Below are 18,853 nucleotides of genomic sequence, written 5' to 3'. Positions count from 1 at the left end.
ATTTGAAGAAACTGTGCAAGAAAACTTTATTCACATCCCCAATGATATAGTAATTCCTTTCACTGAAAAAATAAGAAGTCGTTAAATGCTTTGACTGATGCAATCTATGTCCGTCTGAAGATGACATGATCACATCAAGCTAAAGAGAAAACAATTTTCAATTCGATATGTTTCGCGATGACAATTCATAAAATCAGGGTTAAACAATTCCAAATGTTGGTATTTATATTTCAAAATCGGTTTTACTGCATGACCAACTTTATGTGATATTATCCAGAGAGATATCACATGTCAATACAAAAGTATTAGTGAAGTCTAACAAACAATTCAACGACAGTGAAATCTATACATCAATTGTGGTGTATAAAGATGTGTTACACGATTAATAATACACAATCTATCATGTGGTCATGTACATTTGTAAATATTTCCAACTTTTCATTTTTTTAATTCTTATTGATTTCATTTCTACTAACATAACTCTTATTGATAATTATTTAAATGTAGTAACTATCTACGCAAAAAAAAAATACCTTTAAAAACAAATTCTAAAAGAAATTATTCGTACCCGTCGCTTAGCACGGGTAAACGGTTTGTATATATATATATATATATATATATATATATATATATATATATATATATATATATATATATATATATATATATATATATATATATATATATCACTATTGTAAAAATCCCCACTAGGTCCCGATTAATCCCTAGGCGCTACTCGACCGATTAAAGGGCGACTAACGATTAATCCCTGCATACATAATGAGTGAAACATTATAAAACGATAAAATTTTAACATTTTGAAGAAGTTATATTTCAATGGAAACAATCCGAGGCATGATTAGTGTTGTATTAATCATATTAAACTATTTTATTATCATATTAGTGATATTTACGAACTTTGATATGATATAAGTCATATTTAACTTTTTAAAAATCAATAAATTAGCAATTAATGTTCCCGATTAATCCCTCGATAAATCTCCGCCTAGCCGATTAATCCCTTGACTCCAGTCCACCAACTAGCTAACGTCAAGCGTTTTTTACAGCCTTTATATATATATATATATATATATATATATATATATATATATATATATATATATATATATATATATATATATATATATATATATATATATATATAAGGTTAGGTTATTTTGTTTTTAGTAACTATTGTGTGCCAGAATGCACAGATCTGGACCATTGGCTGAAATATAATCAAAGGTCATGATAGTAAAATAGGATAACATGTACCATATAATCACACAAATTTGAGCATAAGGGCATTTTAGTCAATTAGCCTATATTAAAAAAGGAAAATTTCAGATTTTTAGGAATAATTAATTCCTTTATTTTTAAAAATCTGAATATTTTAAATTAATTTAAAATTAAAAATCCGATTTTATTCTGTCAGAATGATAGAATTTTAACCATAAACTAGTAAATATATTTTAGTTAGAATGATGCTCTTTCAAAATTTTATTCTAATAGAATATTTATTGAAGAAAAAGAAAATTCTTGAATCATATGTTGAAAAATAACAAACATTCTAATATGTTCTTATACATCCGAACTTAAAAACAAATTCATACATATTTTTAAAGACAAAAATCCTTATACATTTTAATATAATTATACACATTCTAAAAGAATATCAACAAAAATGATTAAAATTCTTAAAAAATAACAACATTCTTAAATTGTGAGTATGATCAAACTTTATTCATTCTTCAAGTTATTCCTATTAGGTCTTCAACGTCATCTTCCAGCCATTCCTATCACAAATACAACAAAAACCAATAATTGTTAAATAATGTTACTTGTAATTAACTATCACTTAATATATTCTGGTAGAATACATAGAATATGACAGAGTACATATAATACATTCTGGCAGAATACATCGATTTTATTCTGGTAGAATACATAGAATACATTCAAAAGTATTGTATTTACTGCTAATATAATTTTATATTTCAAATATACAATAACGATGGACAATAGAAATTGAAATTAAAAATCACAAATTGAACCAAAATAATACACAGACAAATTAATTATCTTTTTAAACAATTACATAAAACATGTGTTGCTAGTAATTCTGACAGAATGCATACCACAAGGTTAAATTATTTAAATTCTCTTTCAGACATTTCAACAAACACTTGTTAGGCATTATCATCAAACAATCCAAAAACCATATTTGATTTACTTGCAATACTTTACCTATAAACATAATTTCCAGCAACATATTTGATTTATGGAAATAAGGCAACAACCAAAAACATAGTTTTGACCCATTTGTTATTATAGATGTACAGACTGTTTTTACATTCCAGTTTTGGCTTGTACGTATTTCATCATAGTAAAGACAATTCTTGTTCATCTCAAATTTCTTGTTTTTTTTTGTTTCACAAACACAATTACACATGAATATAGCACAAAAAGAGCTATTATCATTATCTAAAAAAGCTAACACTTGAAGTTAATAATTATATCCAATATATATAATAAGAGGAAGACCGACCAGATTCTGTTAAGTTTTATTTAAAGCTTACAGGAAGGTCAGAGAACATTGCTACAAGAGCCTCAGAGAGCCCTGTATCTCTTTGTTGTGTAGCCATACCTGTAGGTAAAAGAAAAATAACTCATTTTTTACACAATCTTTATCTTTTTATGACCTTAAAAAAACATATATAGCTTTCAATAAATTACCTGTGATCAGATTAAACATATCATGCAGGCTGGCACCAAGTTCCTTTGGCATGGCTTCTAACAAGGGTATCAATGGACGAAACTGTGACCCATTGAAACATGTAGCTGCAAAGGAGATAGACACTGTTAACCGCATATGTTAATGGTGGAAAAAAGAAAATTTTGATCAGTTGAAACACACACACACACACACCTGAGTTGGCCAAAACTAAGAGAATATCAATCTCAGGATTGCTTGCAACAACAGAAAGTGCAAGGCAAGCCCCAAAAGACTGGCCCACGAGAATGCATACCACAAGGTTTAAAGCCAAACACCCATACTAGCTGCTGATCTGCCTTACTTCTCTCTTCCAACTGATTTCGCCGACAATGAGATGGGAACCTACGATGGATGTCTGAGGATCAACAGTCCGCCCTCAATTTGCAGCCGTCCCAGCCGCCTTCCTCCCATCACGATTTCTAAACCACCGGACCACCATTCGACTTCCCTCAGTCGCCTGATGCCTTCTCGATCTAATGAAGACGAAGATGAGGACCGAAGTCCCTTTCTCAGCCCTCCTTGCGAATCTGTTTGACCCTCACTAGTGCCCTTGATTTTTGACTGCTCCCATTCGATCGTTCCTTATATACAGAGACGACGACAGAGGAGAAGTTGGTAGCGATCCGTAGGTTGAAGACGATTATTTTTAGAGAAAAGGGGGAATCGGTGGTCTCATTTAAGGGATTTGATCCATAAATCAAGGGATTTAATTTAGGTTATTATTTACTTTATATGCAAAATTACATACTCGCCTTATCTTGATTATTTAAGTATTTGTTTTTTCCTGAATTCCTATTGGTGCATTTATGCTCACAATAGTTGTCAGAAACATTTGAACATATATATATATATATATATATATATATATATATATATATATATATATATATATATATATATATATATATATATATATATATAAGCAATTAACCAAAAAGATCTAAGAAAGTATCTATATCATGGTGTATTGAAAGAACAAGAAAAAAAAGGACTGCATTTACTGCATTCACGTTCTCTTAAGCATGGGAAAAAAATCAAAAAACCAACCTTAAAACCGGTGGTGAAGATAGGTATATCACTGGAAATCGTTTTCTATGGCGGTGGTCACCATTCTTGTCCGGCAGGCAGTGGTGTTTTAGGGCTCCAAAATCAGAAACAAATCCCCCAAAATCGGAGTAAAAACTCAAGCTCTTACTAATTAAGAAGAAATCAAGGACCAAGACCTTACGTTTTAGCTGGCCGATGAAGTGGAATGCCAGAAATTGCCTAGGATCGCCGAGCTTGAGAGGAAAATGGAAGGGGCAGCCGACTGGAAAATGAAGACTGAAAGCGTTTTTGTTACAACGAAACCCTATAGAGACGACATGTCGTCTCTATACGTAAATGAAAACGGCGTCGTTCCACTTCACGTCATTAAAATATAAAATAAAATAAAAAAAGGGTTTTCACGCGGATTGGTCCCACATTTTCTAGACGACATGTCGTCCGGATAGCGTGACCAAAACAACATTGTATTCCACTTCTGCAAGACGGATAAAAAATAAATCGAAATTAATTTTTAAGCACCATATACTGACGACATGTCGTCTGCATAGGTTAACCAAAACGGCATCATATTGCTTTTTTGCGACAAAGAATTAAAATAAATCGAAAATATTTTTTTAATTCCTCCTCCCGATGACATGTCGTGGGTATAGAAATTCGATATACAGCCAATATTTTGCCACTTCCCGCCGAGCCTATGCAGACGACTTGTTGTCTGTATAACTTTTCTGGTCAGAGACATATGGTTAATGTTTGAAAACGCTGTCCAGACGACCTGTCGTCTCTATAGATCGACTTTTGCCGACGACATATGTCGTCTGGATATGTGTCGTCTGCAAAGGGTTATATCCTTGTGTTTATTTTCTACGTATCGACATTTTACTCTTGTTTTGTTTTGTAGTAACTAAAGTCTCGTTTGTTTCCGACAAGTTAATTTCTATGCTGATGTGGATGTGGTCCATATTTTAATTTTAGTATATATCTACAAGATTTTAATTACATTGCATCAAACTGCAAAGAATTTTTCTTACTTTGGGGCCACATCCATGAGGCTATTTCAGCAACCTCACATTTTTTTTTCCACACACTTTCTGGTTTGGGACGGACCTTGATCAATTCCATATGATAGGAAATGTTTATTAGGTTGACGGGTCAAAGGGTTCAAATCAGTCAAAGGTTGCAACATCGTTTTATTATTCCTACACTCTAGTCAATATACAGTCAAGTGTATAAAAAGAACTTTTCTATCTATATATAGCAGAAATATAAAGGCTTGATCATTTACTTTGATTCCTTTTTATTGGGCTGATTCATTCTTCTCCAGCATAAACTGCAGCATCTCACTTTCACCTCTATAATATGGCCTTCATCTTACTTATCTTCCTAAGACTATTCTTTCTTTTAATCACTCAAGGATCTCAATTCACCTCCCATAATATCACCTTAGGTTCCTCATTGTCCCCATACTCAAACCCTGCATGGGTCTCGGCTTCAGGCCTTTTTGCATTTGGTTTCTACCAGGAAGATAATGGTTTTAGGGTCGGAATATGGCTGGCAACCAAACCCGAAATCATAGTTGTTTGGACTGCAAACCGTGATGACCCACTTGTCTCCTCAAACAGTACCATTAATCTCATTACAAATGGTTGGTTGCTTCTCCACACTAATGGCGAAGATAAAAACATCACAACTCAGAGGGTTCCAGCAACCTCTGCTTCCATGCATGATTCGGGAAATTTCCTACTCTATGATGACTCTGGTGTTGCTATATGGGAAAGCTTTGAACACCCTTGTGATACAGTATTAGGAGGACAAGAACTAGCCACATATGATCATTTAGTCTCTAGTGTATCCCCTTCCCATCACATGAGTGGAAACTTCGTTCTCAATTTGCAAAATAATGGAAACCTTGTGGCTTACCCTCTATATGCTGGTTCCAGGCTCGATGATGATTCATACTGGTCTACTAAAACCTCTGACCTCGGTGGCTATGTGTCCATGTATCTCAACCATACTGGCTCTTTGAACATGGTGAAAGATGGTGTGACACAGAGGGTATTAAATCCAGTTATACTGAGCTCAGGTTCGAGGAAGAGGAATGAAATCGTAATCTTTCGTGCTACTCTCAGATGGGATGGTAACTTTGTTTTGTATTCCCACAGATTCATAAGTAACTCGACTAGAATGATCATGAAGAAGGAATGGGAAGCATTACATGACCCATGTGAAGCCAAAGGTATATGTGGTTCTAACAGTTACTGTGTTAGCAATGGTGGCAATTTTAGTTGCCATTGCTTTCCTGGTTTCTTAGCTTTCAACGAGACAAGAAATGGTAACTTTTACAGCTGTTATAGGAACTTTACCGATGAAGAAGCCTGCAACGGGAAACGGGAAGGGTTAAAACTTTCTTATAATATTACTTCATTGGAGAATATAAAGTTGCGAGATCACTACTCTTACTCTGTAATGAATCTTAGCAAGGAAGCTTGTCGTCAATCTTGCTTGGATGATTGCAATTGTTGGGCAAGTCTGCATGCAAATGCTTTTAGTTGCAAAATGCTAAAAGTTCCGATCATTTATGCAGTGCGTAATAAAAGCATATTATCCACTGTCTTTATAAAAACCAGTTTCCCATATGATCCTCCTGAATACCCCTTGAGAAACGAAACCAAAAAACTTGTTTACATTCTAGCCATTACACTTGGCTGCCTAGCTTTTATGTGTACGATAATGGCATTCTTTTCTTTCTTTTTCTATAGAGTGCATGCTCATAATAGCTTCGAAAGTATATCAGGAAATACTGATCATTTAGAAGTTTTCAGAGATCAATTTAGGCTACGAGCATTCTCATACGACGATCTTCATAAAGCCACAGATGGTTTTAAGGAAATGATAGGAAGAAATTCTTACAAAGGGTTTATTTCCGAGGGCAAGAAGGCTGTTATTGTGAAGAGACTGGAAAGGTTGTTTGAAGGAGAAGGGTGGTTTCGAGAAGAAATAACTGCTATTGCACAAACCCATCATCGGAACTTGGTTGGCTTACTGGGTTTCTGCATACAGGGATCTACAAAGCTACTTGTGTACGAGTTTATGATCAATGGTTCACTGGAAGATCTTCTCTTCAACGCTGAAACACCACCTGGTTGGGAAGAACGTGTGAGAGTGACGCTGGATGTAGCGAGAGGAATCTTGTATCTTCATGAAGAGTGTGAGGCTCCTATAATACACTGCAATATAACGCCTCGTAATATTCTTTTTGACGAGTTTTGGACTGCTAAGATCTCTGATTTTGGGTTATCATCAAAACTATGGAGGTCAAATCAGAGGGGAAGTAAGGTGGATATCTACAGCTTTGGGGTTGTGCTTTTGAAGATTTTGTGTTGCAGAAATGATATGGAGATTGACGTTCTTACTACTTGGGTTTACAATTGTTTTGTAAATAAAGATTGGAATAGGTTGATTGAAGATGACGAAGTAGATGTCTGGATGTTGGAGAAGATGGTGAAAGTTGGATTGTTGTGCATTCAAAATGAACCAGATTCAAGGCCTTCGATCAAAAATGTTATCTTGATGTTGGAAGGAACTACTGATATACCAATACCTCCGTCACCAACTCCTCCTTTGATTTAGCTTGATTAATTGTTATCTTTAATTTAGTTATTATTTGAAACATATCTTGTCTCCATCGTATTCTTTCCTTTTATGTGGACTCTAATACAATTACAATTACAAGACTGGAGTAAATTAATTAAAAAAAATGGTTTTTCTTATCTTGGTTGGCTTATTTCCGTAGGTTATTTCCTAGTGCGTGTTATATACACTTAAAAATATATATAAAATATCTTGCATAAAATTAACATTATAACTTTTCATACTTTTTACACAAGAAGTTTCCACCTTGAGACTCAAGTCCATTGTCTCTTCTGGCAAACAATTTCTTGAAACCTGGGTTGGGTTGGTGTTTGAATCACCACACAAATGAACTTAAACCTTATCCACCCAGTGTTGAACACGCTTTTGGATGTCCATTTTTTTACATATGATGCCAATTAATCAATCTATTGGCATAAGGAAGAATTAGCGATAAAGACAGAGACTTTTAGAACGACTCATTATTCTCCGGTGAATACCTAGTCTACCACGAAAACTGAAGTCATGCAAATTTGAATTTACTTGATTTATTAAAAAGAGTGAGAGACCATTCTATGGCCTGTATAGACTCAATAAATGGTGATAATTGTCACCACATTTCTTTTCACCTATTCAAAATCAGTTCTTTAAACCTGTGTTGAGAGCTTATTCGATTCATAAGCTTTTCATTTTCTGCTTTACTATACTAAGGCATATTCATAAGCTTCTCATAAACTAATTTTCAGTATCTCATCGCCACAACCTGTGATCATATATGGCCTCACTACTGCTTGCTTTTCTAATTCTCCAATTCGTCCAGACCAATTGCAATGTCGATGGAGGATCCATTGAATTGGGAACTTCACTTGTCGCTGATGCGCAATCTACCACCAATCCATGGTACTCCCAGTCTAAAATGTTTGCATTTGGATTTCACCCACAAGGTAGCAGCTATGTGGTTGCAATCTGGTTAGTGAACTCCGGAGAAACCACCGTTGTGTGGACTGCTTATCCAGATGATCCACCTGTATCACCAAATACCACACTCAAACTTACCCATCAAGGGGAATTGGTTGTAAGCTCCAAACAGGGTCTCGATAATAAGATCATTGCATCCAACGTTTCATCTGCTGTGATGAAAGACAACGGAAATTTTGTCATGTACAATGATCAAATGGGTGTAGTATGGCAGAGCTTCGACTATCCGACTGATTCCATGTTACTAGGCCAGAGTCTCTTTGGTGGGCAACAATTGGTTTCAAGTGTCTCGAAAACCAATTACTCTAGTGGACGTTTCCGTATCAAGATGCAGATCGATGGTAATCTTGTTATGTATCCGAAAAATACAGAGGATGATTACGCAAGTGCTTACTGGTCTTCGGGTACCTTTGAGCACAAGACTTCAAGGAACTACCTGTACTTAAATGACACCGGATTAATGCTTATCAATGGCAGTAATTCAGACACCATCAAGTATTTCTATACTACACTAAATTATCCTGTTATATATCGTGCAACACTTGGTGATGACGGAATCTTTCGGCTATATTTTTACAATGATAGTAACTCCTCCCCCATCATAGTATGGAAAAAGACAGATTGTCCTTGTACTGTGAAGAACATCTGCGGATTGAACAGCTACTGTACTTTGAATCATGATCAGCCCGATTGTGTTTGCTTGCCGGGTTCTGATTTTGTGGATCTCGATTTCAAGCATTGGGGCTGCGAAAGGAATTTTACAAAAGCAATGTGCAAAAGCGGGAAAGAAAACGATACATATTATCATATGGTTTCCGAAGAGGGATTACTGTGTGAAGATTATCCTTACTATCGGGCTATTACTCATTTCAAAGAGGAATGCAGGGATTCATGTTTGAAGGATTGCGATTGTGATGCAGCTTTTTTCAAAAACTCTTTCTGCGAAAGATACAAGTTCCCACTGAGGTACGTTAAAAGAGTTTACGATGAGCCTACTACGTATTTGAGTTTCTTCAAGACAATCAGAGTAAACCTAAAAGCTACTTCAGTGGATAAGGAGATGATGACTTCAAGCAGCAAGAAGACATGGCTTCTAGTTCTTGTTATAAGCCTTGTTTTTTCCATGTATTCATGCATTTCGCTAAGTTTTACAGGATATTTCGTATTCAAATTCCGTCTTTTTAAGTACGGAAGATTATTGGAACGTAGAAGTTTGGGGTTAGCTGAGGACCTCATCCTGCAATCATATAGTTACAAGGAGCTTAAAAAGGCTACTCATGGGTTCAAACAAGAGTTGGGAAGAGGGTCGTTTGGAAGAGTCTATAAAGGGAGTTTCGACAAGGCTAGTAGAGTGATAGCAGTGAAAAGACTTGAGAAGATGGTGGAAGAAGGGGAAAAAGAATTCCGAGCTGAAATGCAAGTGATCGGAAAAACCCATCACAGGAATCTAGTCCGACTGCTCGGTTATTGTGCAGAAGGTAAAGAGAGGCTTCTTGTTTATGAATACATGAGCAATGGAACCCTTGCAGATCGGTTATTTAGGTCAGAAACGCTTCCAAACTGGTCTGAAAGGGTGCAAATCGCGTTAGATGTGGCAAGAGGAATCCTCTACCTTCATGAAGAATGCAAAACACCCATCATTCATTGCGACATAAAGCCCCAAAACATCCTCATGGATGATTTCTGGACTGCTAAAATCTCCGACTTTGGATTGGCCAAACTTCTGATGCCAGATCAAACCAAGACTTTCACCATGGTTCGAGGGACTAGAGGGTATCGTATACTACTAAATGTCTAATTAAATTTAAAATTAATCTCATCCATCCAACTATTTCTTGAAATTGATATATATACACCATGCATGCATGTGTTTTTTTAGGTATTTGGCACCAGAGTGGCAGAAAAACACTCCGATATCAGTGAAGGTGGATATCTTCAGCTATGGGATCGTGTTGCTGGAAACCATTTGTTGCAGAAAGAACCTGGAAGTACAAGTATCCAATATGGAAGAGATAGTTCTTTCTACTTGGGCTTACAAGTGCTTTGAAAGAGGGCAATTGGATCTGCTTGTCGGTGATGAACAAGTGGATATGGCGACACTGGAAAGGTTGGTTAAAGTCGGACTTTGGTGTATCCACGATGAGCCTGCTTTTCGTCCTTCTATGAAGTCTGTGGTGCTGATGTTAGAAGGGATCACAGAAATTGCTACTCCTCCTTGTCCAATTTCCGTTTGGTAATTCTTGCTTCCGCATGTTGATGATTTCGCTTTGTTGAGTATAAACCTCTCAAAGTGGTTGCAAGATTATTGGTTTAACCATGTACATATCCTCTTTGTTTGTAGATCGGTTAAACTAAGGCTGATGTGTTCAAGTTGCCTGTATATATTTGAGACATCGGAAGAATGCATGAAGAGTGATGAAGACTAAACCATTAAGGTTAATTTGAAGTTCTTGATCAATTAGTATGCTGGTCAAAACCCATTTTCTGCTTGATAGAAGGTAAATAAAGTGAACATTTTAAACTACTAGTAAATACGTATGTAAATTTGAGTGTATAAATTCTACTTAATTATAACAGTTGGCTCTGTAATAATTCATAACGTGTATTTAAAGCGTACAAATATTTTTGGCTCATTTTGTGCCGGTCACCAACTACATGGCTTTGATTTTACCTCAAAGCACTAAAAAGTAAAAATGCCAATTTTGTTTTAATTACATTTGTGTGTTAGTTTAACATACCATCTCTAATAAATAAAAATATATATTTTTTTTATTTTGTTATCCTCTTATATATTATGTCACATGTCATTTTGTGGTAATTTAGATTAAGTTATAGGGATATATATATATACTAAAGTCATAATATTTTCATCGATTTAACAAAAAGTCTTAAACTTTATTTTTTTTTTTTTACAGTAAAGTCCAAATAACCAGTAGTTTTTAACACTTTTACCCTTTTTTCTGGTTAGCCGGTATATAGGACTTTTTTGTCAGAAAAATAAAGTTTAGGACTTTCTTTTCAAATCGTCAGTTAGGAATTTACTGTCAAAAAAAAGTTTAGGACTTTCTTGTCAAATCGTTGAAAATATTGAGACTTTAGTGTATATATCCCCTTTTTTGGTTAGAAATTTAATGGTATGATACTCTTTAAACATAAGAGTTATTGAAACATTCTCTAGTCAACTAGATCTATTAGACAACAGAAATAAGAAAGAAAACTTCTCAATCTTACATTCAATCAACTATCTGATTACATATATTGAAGAAGAATATAACGACTAACTTTTACACATAATTACACATTAAACCTTCTACTAATCACTATTTATAGTTCTAACCCTCTAATATTCCCCCGCAAGTTGGAGTTGGAGAATAAATGTTCTTTAGACCTAACTTGCTTATAAAGGGTAAAAGTTTCGAACTTGGTAATGGTTTTGTAAACATATCTGCTAATTGCATAGCTGATCGAATCGGAAACAACTTTATAGACTTGTTTTCAACTTTCTCTCGCACAAAATGACAATCGACTTCTATGTGCTTGGTCCGTTCATGGAATGTGGGGTTAGTGGCTATTTGAATCGCTGCTTCATTATCATAAAACAACAGTGTTGAATCAATCGCATGAATTCCAAAATCTTCTAATAATTGTTGAAGCCAAACAAGTTCAGAAGTAGTTGTTGCCATTGCTCTATATTCGGCTTCTGCAGAAGACCTGGAAACTGCTGGTTGTTTCTTGGTTTTCCAGGAAATAAGAGAGTTTCCAAGAAAGATGCAAAAACCAGTAATTGACTTTCTCGTTTCTTTACATGTCACCCAATCAGAATCACAAAACCCTTTCAATTGTAAATATGATTCTTTGGAGAAAAATAAACCTTGTCCAGGTGATCCTTTTAAGTATTTAATAAGATGACAAGCTACTTCATAATGAGGAACACACGGATTTGACATGAATTGAGACAAACATTGAACAACAAAAGAAATGTATGGACGTGTGATGTTCAAATATAACAATATTCCAATGAGACATCTATATTTAGAAGGATCAGAATACACTTCACCAACATCCTTTTGAAGATGAATCTTGGGATTCATAGGAGTAGTTTTGGGCTTTGCAGCTAATAAACCAGCATCTTCAATGAGTTGAAGAGTATAATTTCGCTGAGAGACAAAAATGCCCTTCTTGGATTTGGCAATTTCTAAGGTAACATCCATAAAATTCGAGCCAATTTAAAACTTTTTAAATCATTTAAAACCATTCAGTCATTACAATTTGTTTTCAAAATAGTTTAAACATCAGAGTTCCCAGAATACCAATCTCATATAACCATAATCATATCATATCAACAAATGCAACATAGCATGCATAATGAGCCTTCAGCCTGACTGGACCACCTCGTAGGGCCTACAGCCTATCTGGACTGCTCCCGGTCCTTCGGCACGTCTGGACCGCCTCGCAGGGCCTGCAGCCTATCCGGACCGCTCGCTGGGCCTTCGACCTAATTGAACCCCTTTGCAGGGCCTTCAGTTTATCCAGACCGCCCTAGGTATGTTGGCCTTCAGCACAAAGCAGGACCACCTCAACCCAACCCCCAATCAACAAACATGTGCACATACATATCATACTTTAGCATATATAACAAAAAATCATGCCGATCTAACATATCACTAACACAACAACCATCCTATACCCACGATACCGACCTAACTGGTCACTAACATAACATCATCCTAACTACCATGATGCAGATCTAGCACATCAATAAACATATCAAGCAAATACCCGAATACAGATCCGTTAAAGGGTCGGCCATGGTGCCTTAGACCCTGTTGATATAGTGAGGATAACTCACCTTACAACCGACGCGCTGAAGTGATAAGCTCAACTCTCGGACCACCGCCACAACCTCCAGCACCTATATCCACCATAGAACCATATCCATAAATTTCTAATTTCCCAAAGTGCTCCCAGAAGTCAAATAGTCAACCCTTGGTCAAATTCCAAGTCATTGGTCAAGCTTAACAGTCCATGTTGACCTCAACTCGTCGAGTTCTGTGACAACCCAAAAAAAATTATCATATAAAGTCCAACCAATCAACCAAAAGTCAGGCTTAATTCCATTGCCTTCCAGCCTTGTTAAGGGTCATTGTAATGAGTTCTAAGCCTAGTACACTTAAGGATTGGGCGTAGGGTTTTGTCAGCTTAAGTTCATTGGTTTGAAATCGAGCCGGAAACTCCATCACAAGGAGTTTACGGCCGCAAACTGGGAGTTTACGGCCGTAAACTCTTGGTGGCCGTGAACTATCCTCCTTATAAGAGAATTTACATCACTTTTCTTCATTTCTTCAAGTCCTAGCCGCAAACTACCCTTTCTCTCTCAAGTATCATCCACCAAGAACTCTTATATCTTCCCTTAAAAGGTTAGTAACACATCAATACTTGGTTATGCTTAGAACCTACTTTGATTACACCCTAGATTCATCACTTCTACTTCAAGATCTTTAAAACTTCATCCTTTCACCACGAGCACCAAGAACACCTACTTGTTCTTAGGCTGTGAACACCTTAAAGCCTTCCAAGGGTGAGTATTTCTTCTATCATCTTGTTAAATACTAGAAGCTCTTGTATCCTCATAAGACCAATACCCTTAAAGCTTGAAATAAGACCCAAAGTGCATCATTTTGGAGTGTTTACGGCCATGCAATCTCCTATGACCGTAAACTAATCTCCCTTGGCCGTAAACTCATCTCCCTTGGCCGTAAACTTAAGTGTGGCCATGAACACACTTTTCATTGGCCGTAAACTCGCTTTAATCAATCACATGTGATTGTAACACTTCATTATGAGTGTTTCCTAGTCCCTAAGGTAGTTTCCTTGCATATTAGTTGTTTTAAACACTAATTACATGCTAATATATTCCATTATATGTCATTTAGGACTCGTTTGTGCCCGAGAATTCATTCGTGGAACTCCTCATCCTTACACGAATCTGCAATTGAATCGCCCATATAAGGCGAGTTCATACCCTTATAATCAATCTTTTAAATGTTTTAAAGGCTTGGAAGGGGGGATACAAGTTGAACACAATGATAATTGTGTAAATGTTATTTGAGATAACTATCATATTCAAAGGATTTCTTATGCTTTATAAGTGACCAAAACCATTTCAAAAACCCTTTTAAAGTTATGTTACTTTATTGTTTATAAAACACTGTTTTTATAGTACAATCATAACTCAATAGATAAATGACTCTTTTATTCAAGTGAGTATCAGTTCAAGTAAACATACTAGTAAACCATAATAGGTATAGTTTAGGGGTTCAATACATACTATAACGAGAAACAGGGAGGAACATACTATACACTAGAACAGAAGGAACATATTATAACAAGATCAAGATAACAATAATGTGAAACCACTACTTCACGACTTAGCAATATACTTGCTAGGTTGCGTTTTGTAATCAGAGTCTCCTGGAGGGAGAGCATGAATTTGTGTATAGATCTATATGGGATTGACACCCCACACCTTGCTGCTAGCTACAGTGGGACTTGCAAGTCTACGGGTGACAAATATAAATGTCACAACAGTTTCGGTGCCATTAGGTCATCGTATTAAACACGTGTCGTATCAGTATGATTACAATCATCTTACATTTTTAACCTTAATTAACAAGCTAGTTTTAAGGTAGTTAGTGATTCAGTAATTACTTATACAATATTACTGAATACTTTCATTTTCCCATTACATTCATATGGTGATCTTCTCCCATATAAAGTAATTCAAAATATTTTCTAGTAAAGATAGTCTTAAACTTGGGAAAACTTACAAAAGACAAACAATACAGTCGAGTCTTAGTATATTCACTTGGAAAGAGGCCTATAATGCTAACTTTATGATTCCTTAGTTTATACATTAGGGGTATATATTAATCGGGTCCGATAGACAATAGAGTGTGTGCTTTCCGCTTCATTTCCTGCTCCTTGTTTGGTTGTGGGCTTAGAGCAGATGCACCCAGTCTACTATCTATCCAATCTTATATATATATATATATATATATATATATATATATATATATATATATATATATATATATATATATATATCGTATACATCAAGTAATCATAAGGAGTATCGGGTATGGGTCACGTCATCGTATCATAATTCAATACACCGTTTTCTAGTACAAAAATATACTTTTCAGATAGAACATGTAGTAGACTAAACTAGAAACTTATCCGTAAGAGGTTTAATCCATTTTATTAAACCAGTATAACTTAAAGGACCTTAGGTGGTTAATTCTATAATACCTTAGTTTATACATCAGGGTTATATATAATTAATACATGATAGGTAGTTGGATGTGTGCTTTCCGCCTTACTTCATGTTCCTTGTTTGGTTGTGGGCTTAGGGAAGATTCACATAACTAACTATCTATTCAATATTAGATTATATATAACTAGTATAAACTATGTGATTATAGAAGGAACCATTGTGGTTGCCATTTTTTTACTAAAAGAAATAAGGGTTTTCTTAAAGAATGTTTTCATCAAATATAAAGGAACTATTGCAGTTAACTCCGTGAGTACCAAGTGAATACACCAGGGTTATATAAAACGAAGACCTAACAAACAATGGGATGTGTGACTTCCGCCTCATTTCCTGTTCCTTGTTTGGTTGTGGGCTTAGAGCAGATTCACGCAACCGATTGTTCGTTTACTCTGGGTTTTATATAACTTGTATCTATCTAGTACTCATAGAAAGGATTGTAGAGCCATTTTTACTTAACTTTCATCATATCAGAAGATATAGGATCTTCTGGAGGAATAGGAGAACTTTTCTAAAAAGAAATTACAACTTACTTTACATCACTAAAATGCTTATGAACTCACCAGCTTAAATATTGATCTACTCTTTCAAAATAACTTGTATACTCAGGGAACTAGTAGACAGGTACGCACGTTGGATTCAGAAGATGAAGTATAGTAGCTTCATGTCTTGTTTGGTTATTTACTTTTTGATTCAATCCTCTATGAATCACTCTCTTTGTAAACACTTTAATATTAATACAATGGTTGTTTGTTACTATGATTGCTATGATACATGTGTTGTGATACTAAACATAACGTCATCCGCCCCCGAACGTTTCCGCTGTTCCGGTTTGCGGGTGTGACAAATTGGTATCAGAGCATTGTTTCCAGTGAACTAAGTATATCAACCGATAAAAGATATACAACTATAAATACAATGGGGCCTAAGTGCTCTGAATAATAATATATTTTAAGAATATAACAATACTTTAAAAAAAGTATGCATACACGCTTATACATATATACATACTACAACAAGTATCATAAGAAGAACAAAACATAAGTATTTAAAGGCTGAACACTACGGTCAAACCTAAACAGTTATGTAATCATATCTGAGATCAATATTGCCTGTTCAACTATATTCATTTGAGATGTGACCGAAATGTGTTTGGCAGTGATGTGGTGTGGCAACAGTCTTAAAACTTACCTAACACTATTCAAGGAATCTCTAGATCAAAACAAAAAGTTAGAATACTATGGGAGTATTTTATGATACTACAAGACAACAAGTTTAAAACATATCAAGTTTATTGTATTAAAATACTATAGGAGTATTTTAGGCACTATATAAATAACTTATGTGATAATGTAAAGATCCTTCTGGTAGGTCTATGGTTCCGGAGTGTATACTTCCAAGGTTTTAAATAATTGAGATTTTATAGACTTAGAATTTGTGATCTATGCTTCACTACATGTTCCTTGTTTGGTTGTGGTTTTGGAGTAGGACCACTTATTCGAAGGTCTATTTAATCTTAAATTATACACAACTTGTATACATTGCGCAATTATAGGAGGACCCAATAAGGATCACCACATAATGTTACCCCTAATCTCATAGATTCTTTAGACACTTCCATTATCGTACGACAAACCCTGATAGATGTAACCACTTCACCATAGCAGTCAGCAGAGGAGTCAAGGAGAGAAAAAAAGAGATTCCCAAGAAGTGATCAGCCGAAGAAACTAAAACGTCTTATGCGTCACACTAATAAATAATTACCTTAATTGACCTCGTGAGCTAGTGATTACATTACTCACGCTATGTGTTAGAATTATTTATTTTCATGCAGCCAGTATCAGTTATTCAATTCATAGATATTCATTCGAGGATAGCCACTTCTGATTCATAAAATTTATTTTATATAGACTCTCTTTTATGAATTGTTTCCAGAAACCTATGAAAGTCCAAACCGGATACATTCAGAACTAGGATAACTTAGTATTTCAGCTTTCGGCTTATATCCATTGCTATAGACTCATTTCCATCTCATATTTGTATTCTTTTTAGCAAGATGCCTCCACGTCGATCAGAGAGATGCACTAATCCAATAACTCCAACTCAAACTCCACTACATCCTCCTCAATTTGATCTTGCTGCCCTCCAAGCAGTGATATCAGTCGCAGTAGCAGCTGCTTTAGCTCACATTAGCAAAAGTGGTACCAATGGATCTGGTAGCGGTACCCACTTAACAAACCCCAAAGTTACCCACGGACACCTAATGTAACATCCCAAAAATCACGACTGAAAATTTTCTTTAAACGTTACTAAAACTATATTTATTAAAGCCATGTCATAATTCATAACATACATTCAGAGTATTAATTCAAAATATATTCTCATTATCAGAGTAAAACATCCCAAGCTGTCTAATTAATGGTGTGTGCCATGCGATCACCCCAAGCTCTTCCCTCCGCTACCGGAAGTACCTGAAACCAAAATTGAAAACCATAAGCATGAAGCTTAGTGAGTTCCCCAACCTACTGCATACCCTGCACAAACACATATATCGCATATTGGGCCACACCCACTATTTCGGGCCTCACCCCTACCTCGGGCCTTGCCCGCTACAATGGCCCTGCCGCTCCAGGCCCCGCCTGGCTTCGAGCCCTGCTCGGATACATATCTGTTTGTTTTAGGCCCCGCCTGTCTGTGGGCCCCACCCACCAACCACATAATACAAAATAGCATATAACACATAACTAAACATACCCTACTGTATTTCTGTCCTAAGGCCTCGCCTGTCTTGGGCCTCACCCCTATCCTGTTACTAGTGAGTCATGGAACCCCGTCCAAGCTCCTACTGTAAGTGAGATACGGGCCCCCGTCCACACTCACTCCATACCTATCTCGGGCCTCGCCCCTGCTCTGCTACTAATGAGATATGGAACACCGTCCGTACTCTGCTATTGGTATGATACGGGACCTCGCCCACACTCACCTCCTTACCAGGCACATACATGCATCACACAGACAACAAGTATACCCTATCATGCAAACCATTGCTTGGGCACCCGCCCGACATTGGACCTTGGTCCTGAATATCATAATAGCAA

At 35.9% G+C, this 18,853-nt stretch overlaps 3 protein-coding genes across 3 annotated transcripts; 2 read left to right on the top strand and 1 right to left on the bottom strand.

Moving 5' to 3' along the window:
* Window positions 1–5,179: 5,179 nt before the first annotated feature.
* Window positions 5,180–7,450, top strand: LOC111911384 (G-type lectin S-receptor-like serine/threonine-protein kinase LECRK2). The gene has a single exon (XM_023907169.1). The coding sequence runs from the start codon at window positions 5,180–5,182 to the stop codon at window positions 7,448–7,450; it is 2,271 nt and encodes a 756-aa protein (XP_023762937.1).
* Window positions 7,451–7,957: 507 nt separating this feature from the next.
* On the top strand, window positions 7,958–11,061 carry LOC111911410 (G-type lectin S-receptor-like serine/threonine-protein kinase LECRK3). Its single transcript, XM_023907191.3, has 3 exons — window positions 7,958–10,201; window positions 10,308–10,661; window positions 10,770–11,061. Coding segments are annotated over exons 1-3 (2,331 nt in total). The 5' UTR covers window positions 7,958–8,225; the 3' UTR covers window positions 10,771–11,061.
* A 699-nt stretch (window positions 11,062–11,760) lies between these two features.
* On the bottom strand, window positions 11,761–12,639 carry LOC111911383 (uncharacterized mitochondrial protein AtMg00810-like). The gene has a single exon (XM_023907168.1). It carries the CDS (start codon window positions 12,637–12,639, stop codon window positions 11,761–11,763), a length of 879 nt encoding a protein of 292 aa, XP_023762936.1.
* Window positions 12,640–18,853: the final 6,214 nt, after the last annotated feature.

The sequence above is a fragment of the Lactuca sativa genome, chromosome 6 (assembly GCF_002870075.4).
Source record: "Lactuca sativa cultivar Salinas chromosome 6, Lsat_Salinas_v11, whole genome shotgun sequence".
In the NCBI taxonomy this organism is placed as follows: domain Eukaryota; kingdom Viridiplantae; phylum Streptophyta; class Magnoliopsida; order Asterales; family Asteraceae; genus Lactuca; species Lactuca sativa.
Note: the sequence above shows the minus strand (reverse complement) of the source record. Positions and strands in the feature narration are given on the sequence as shown.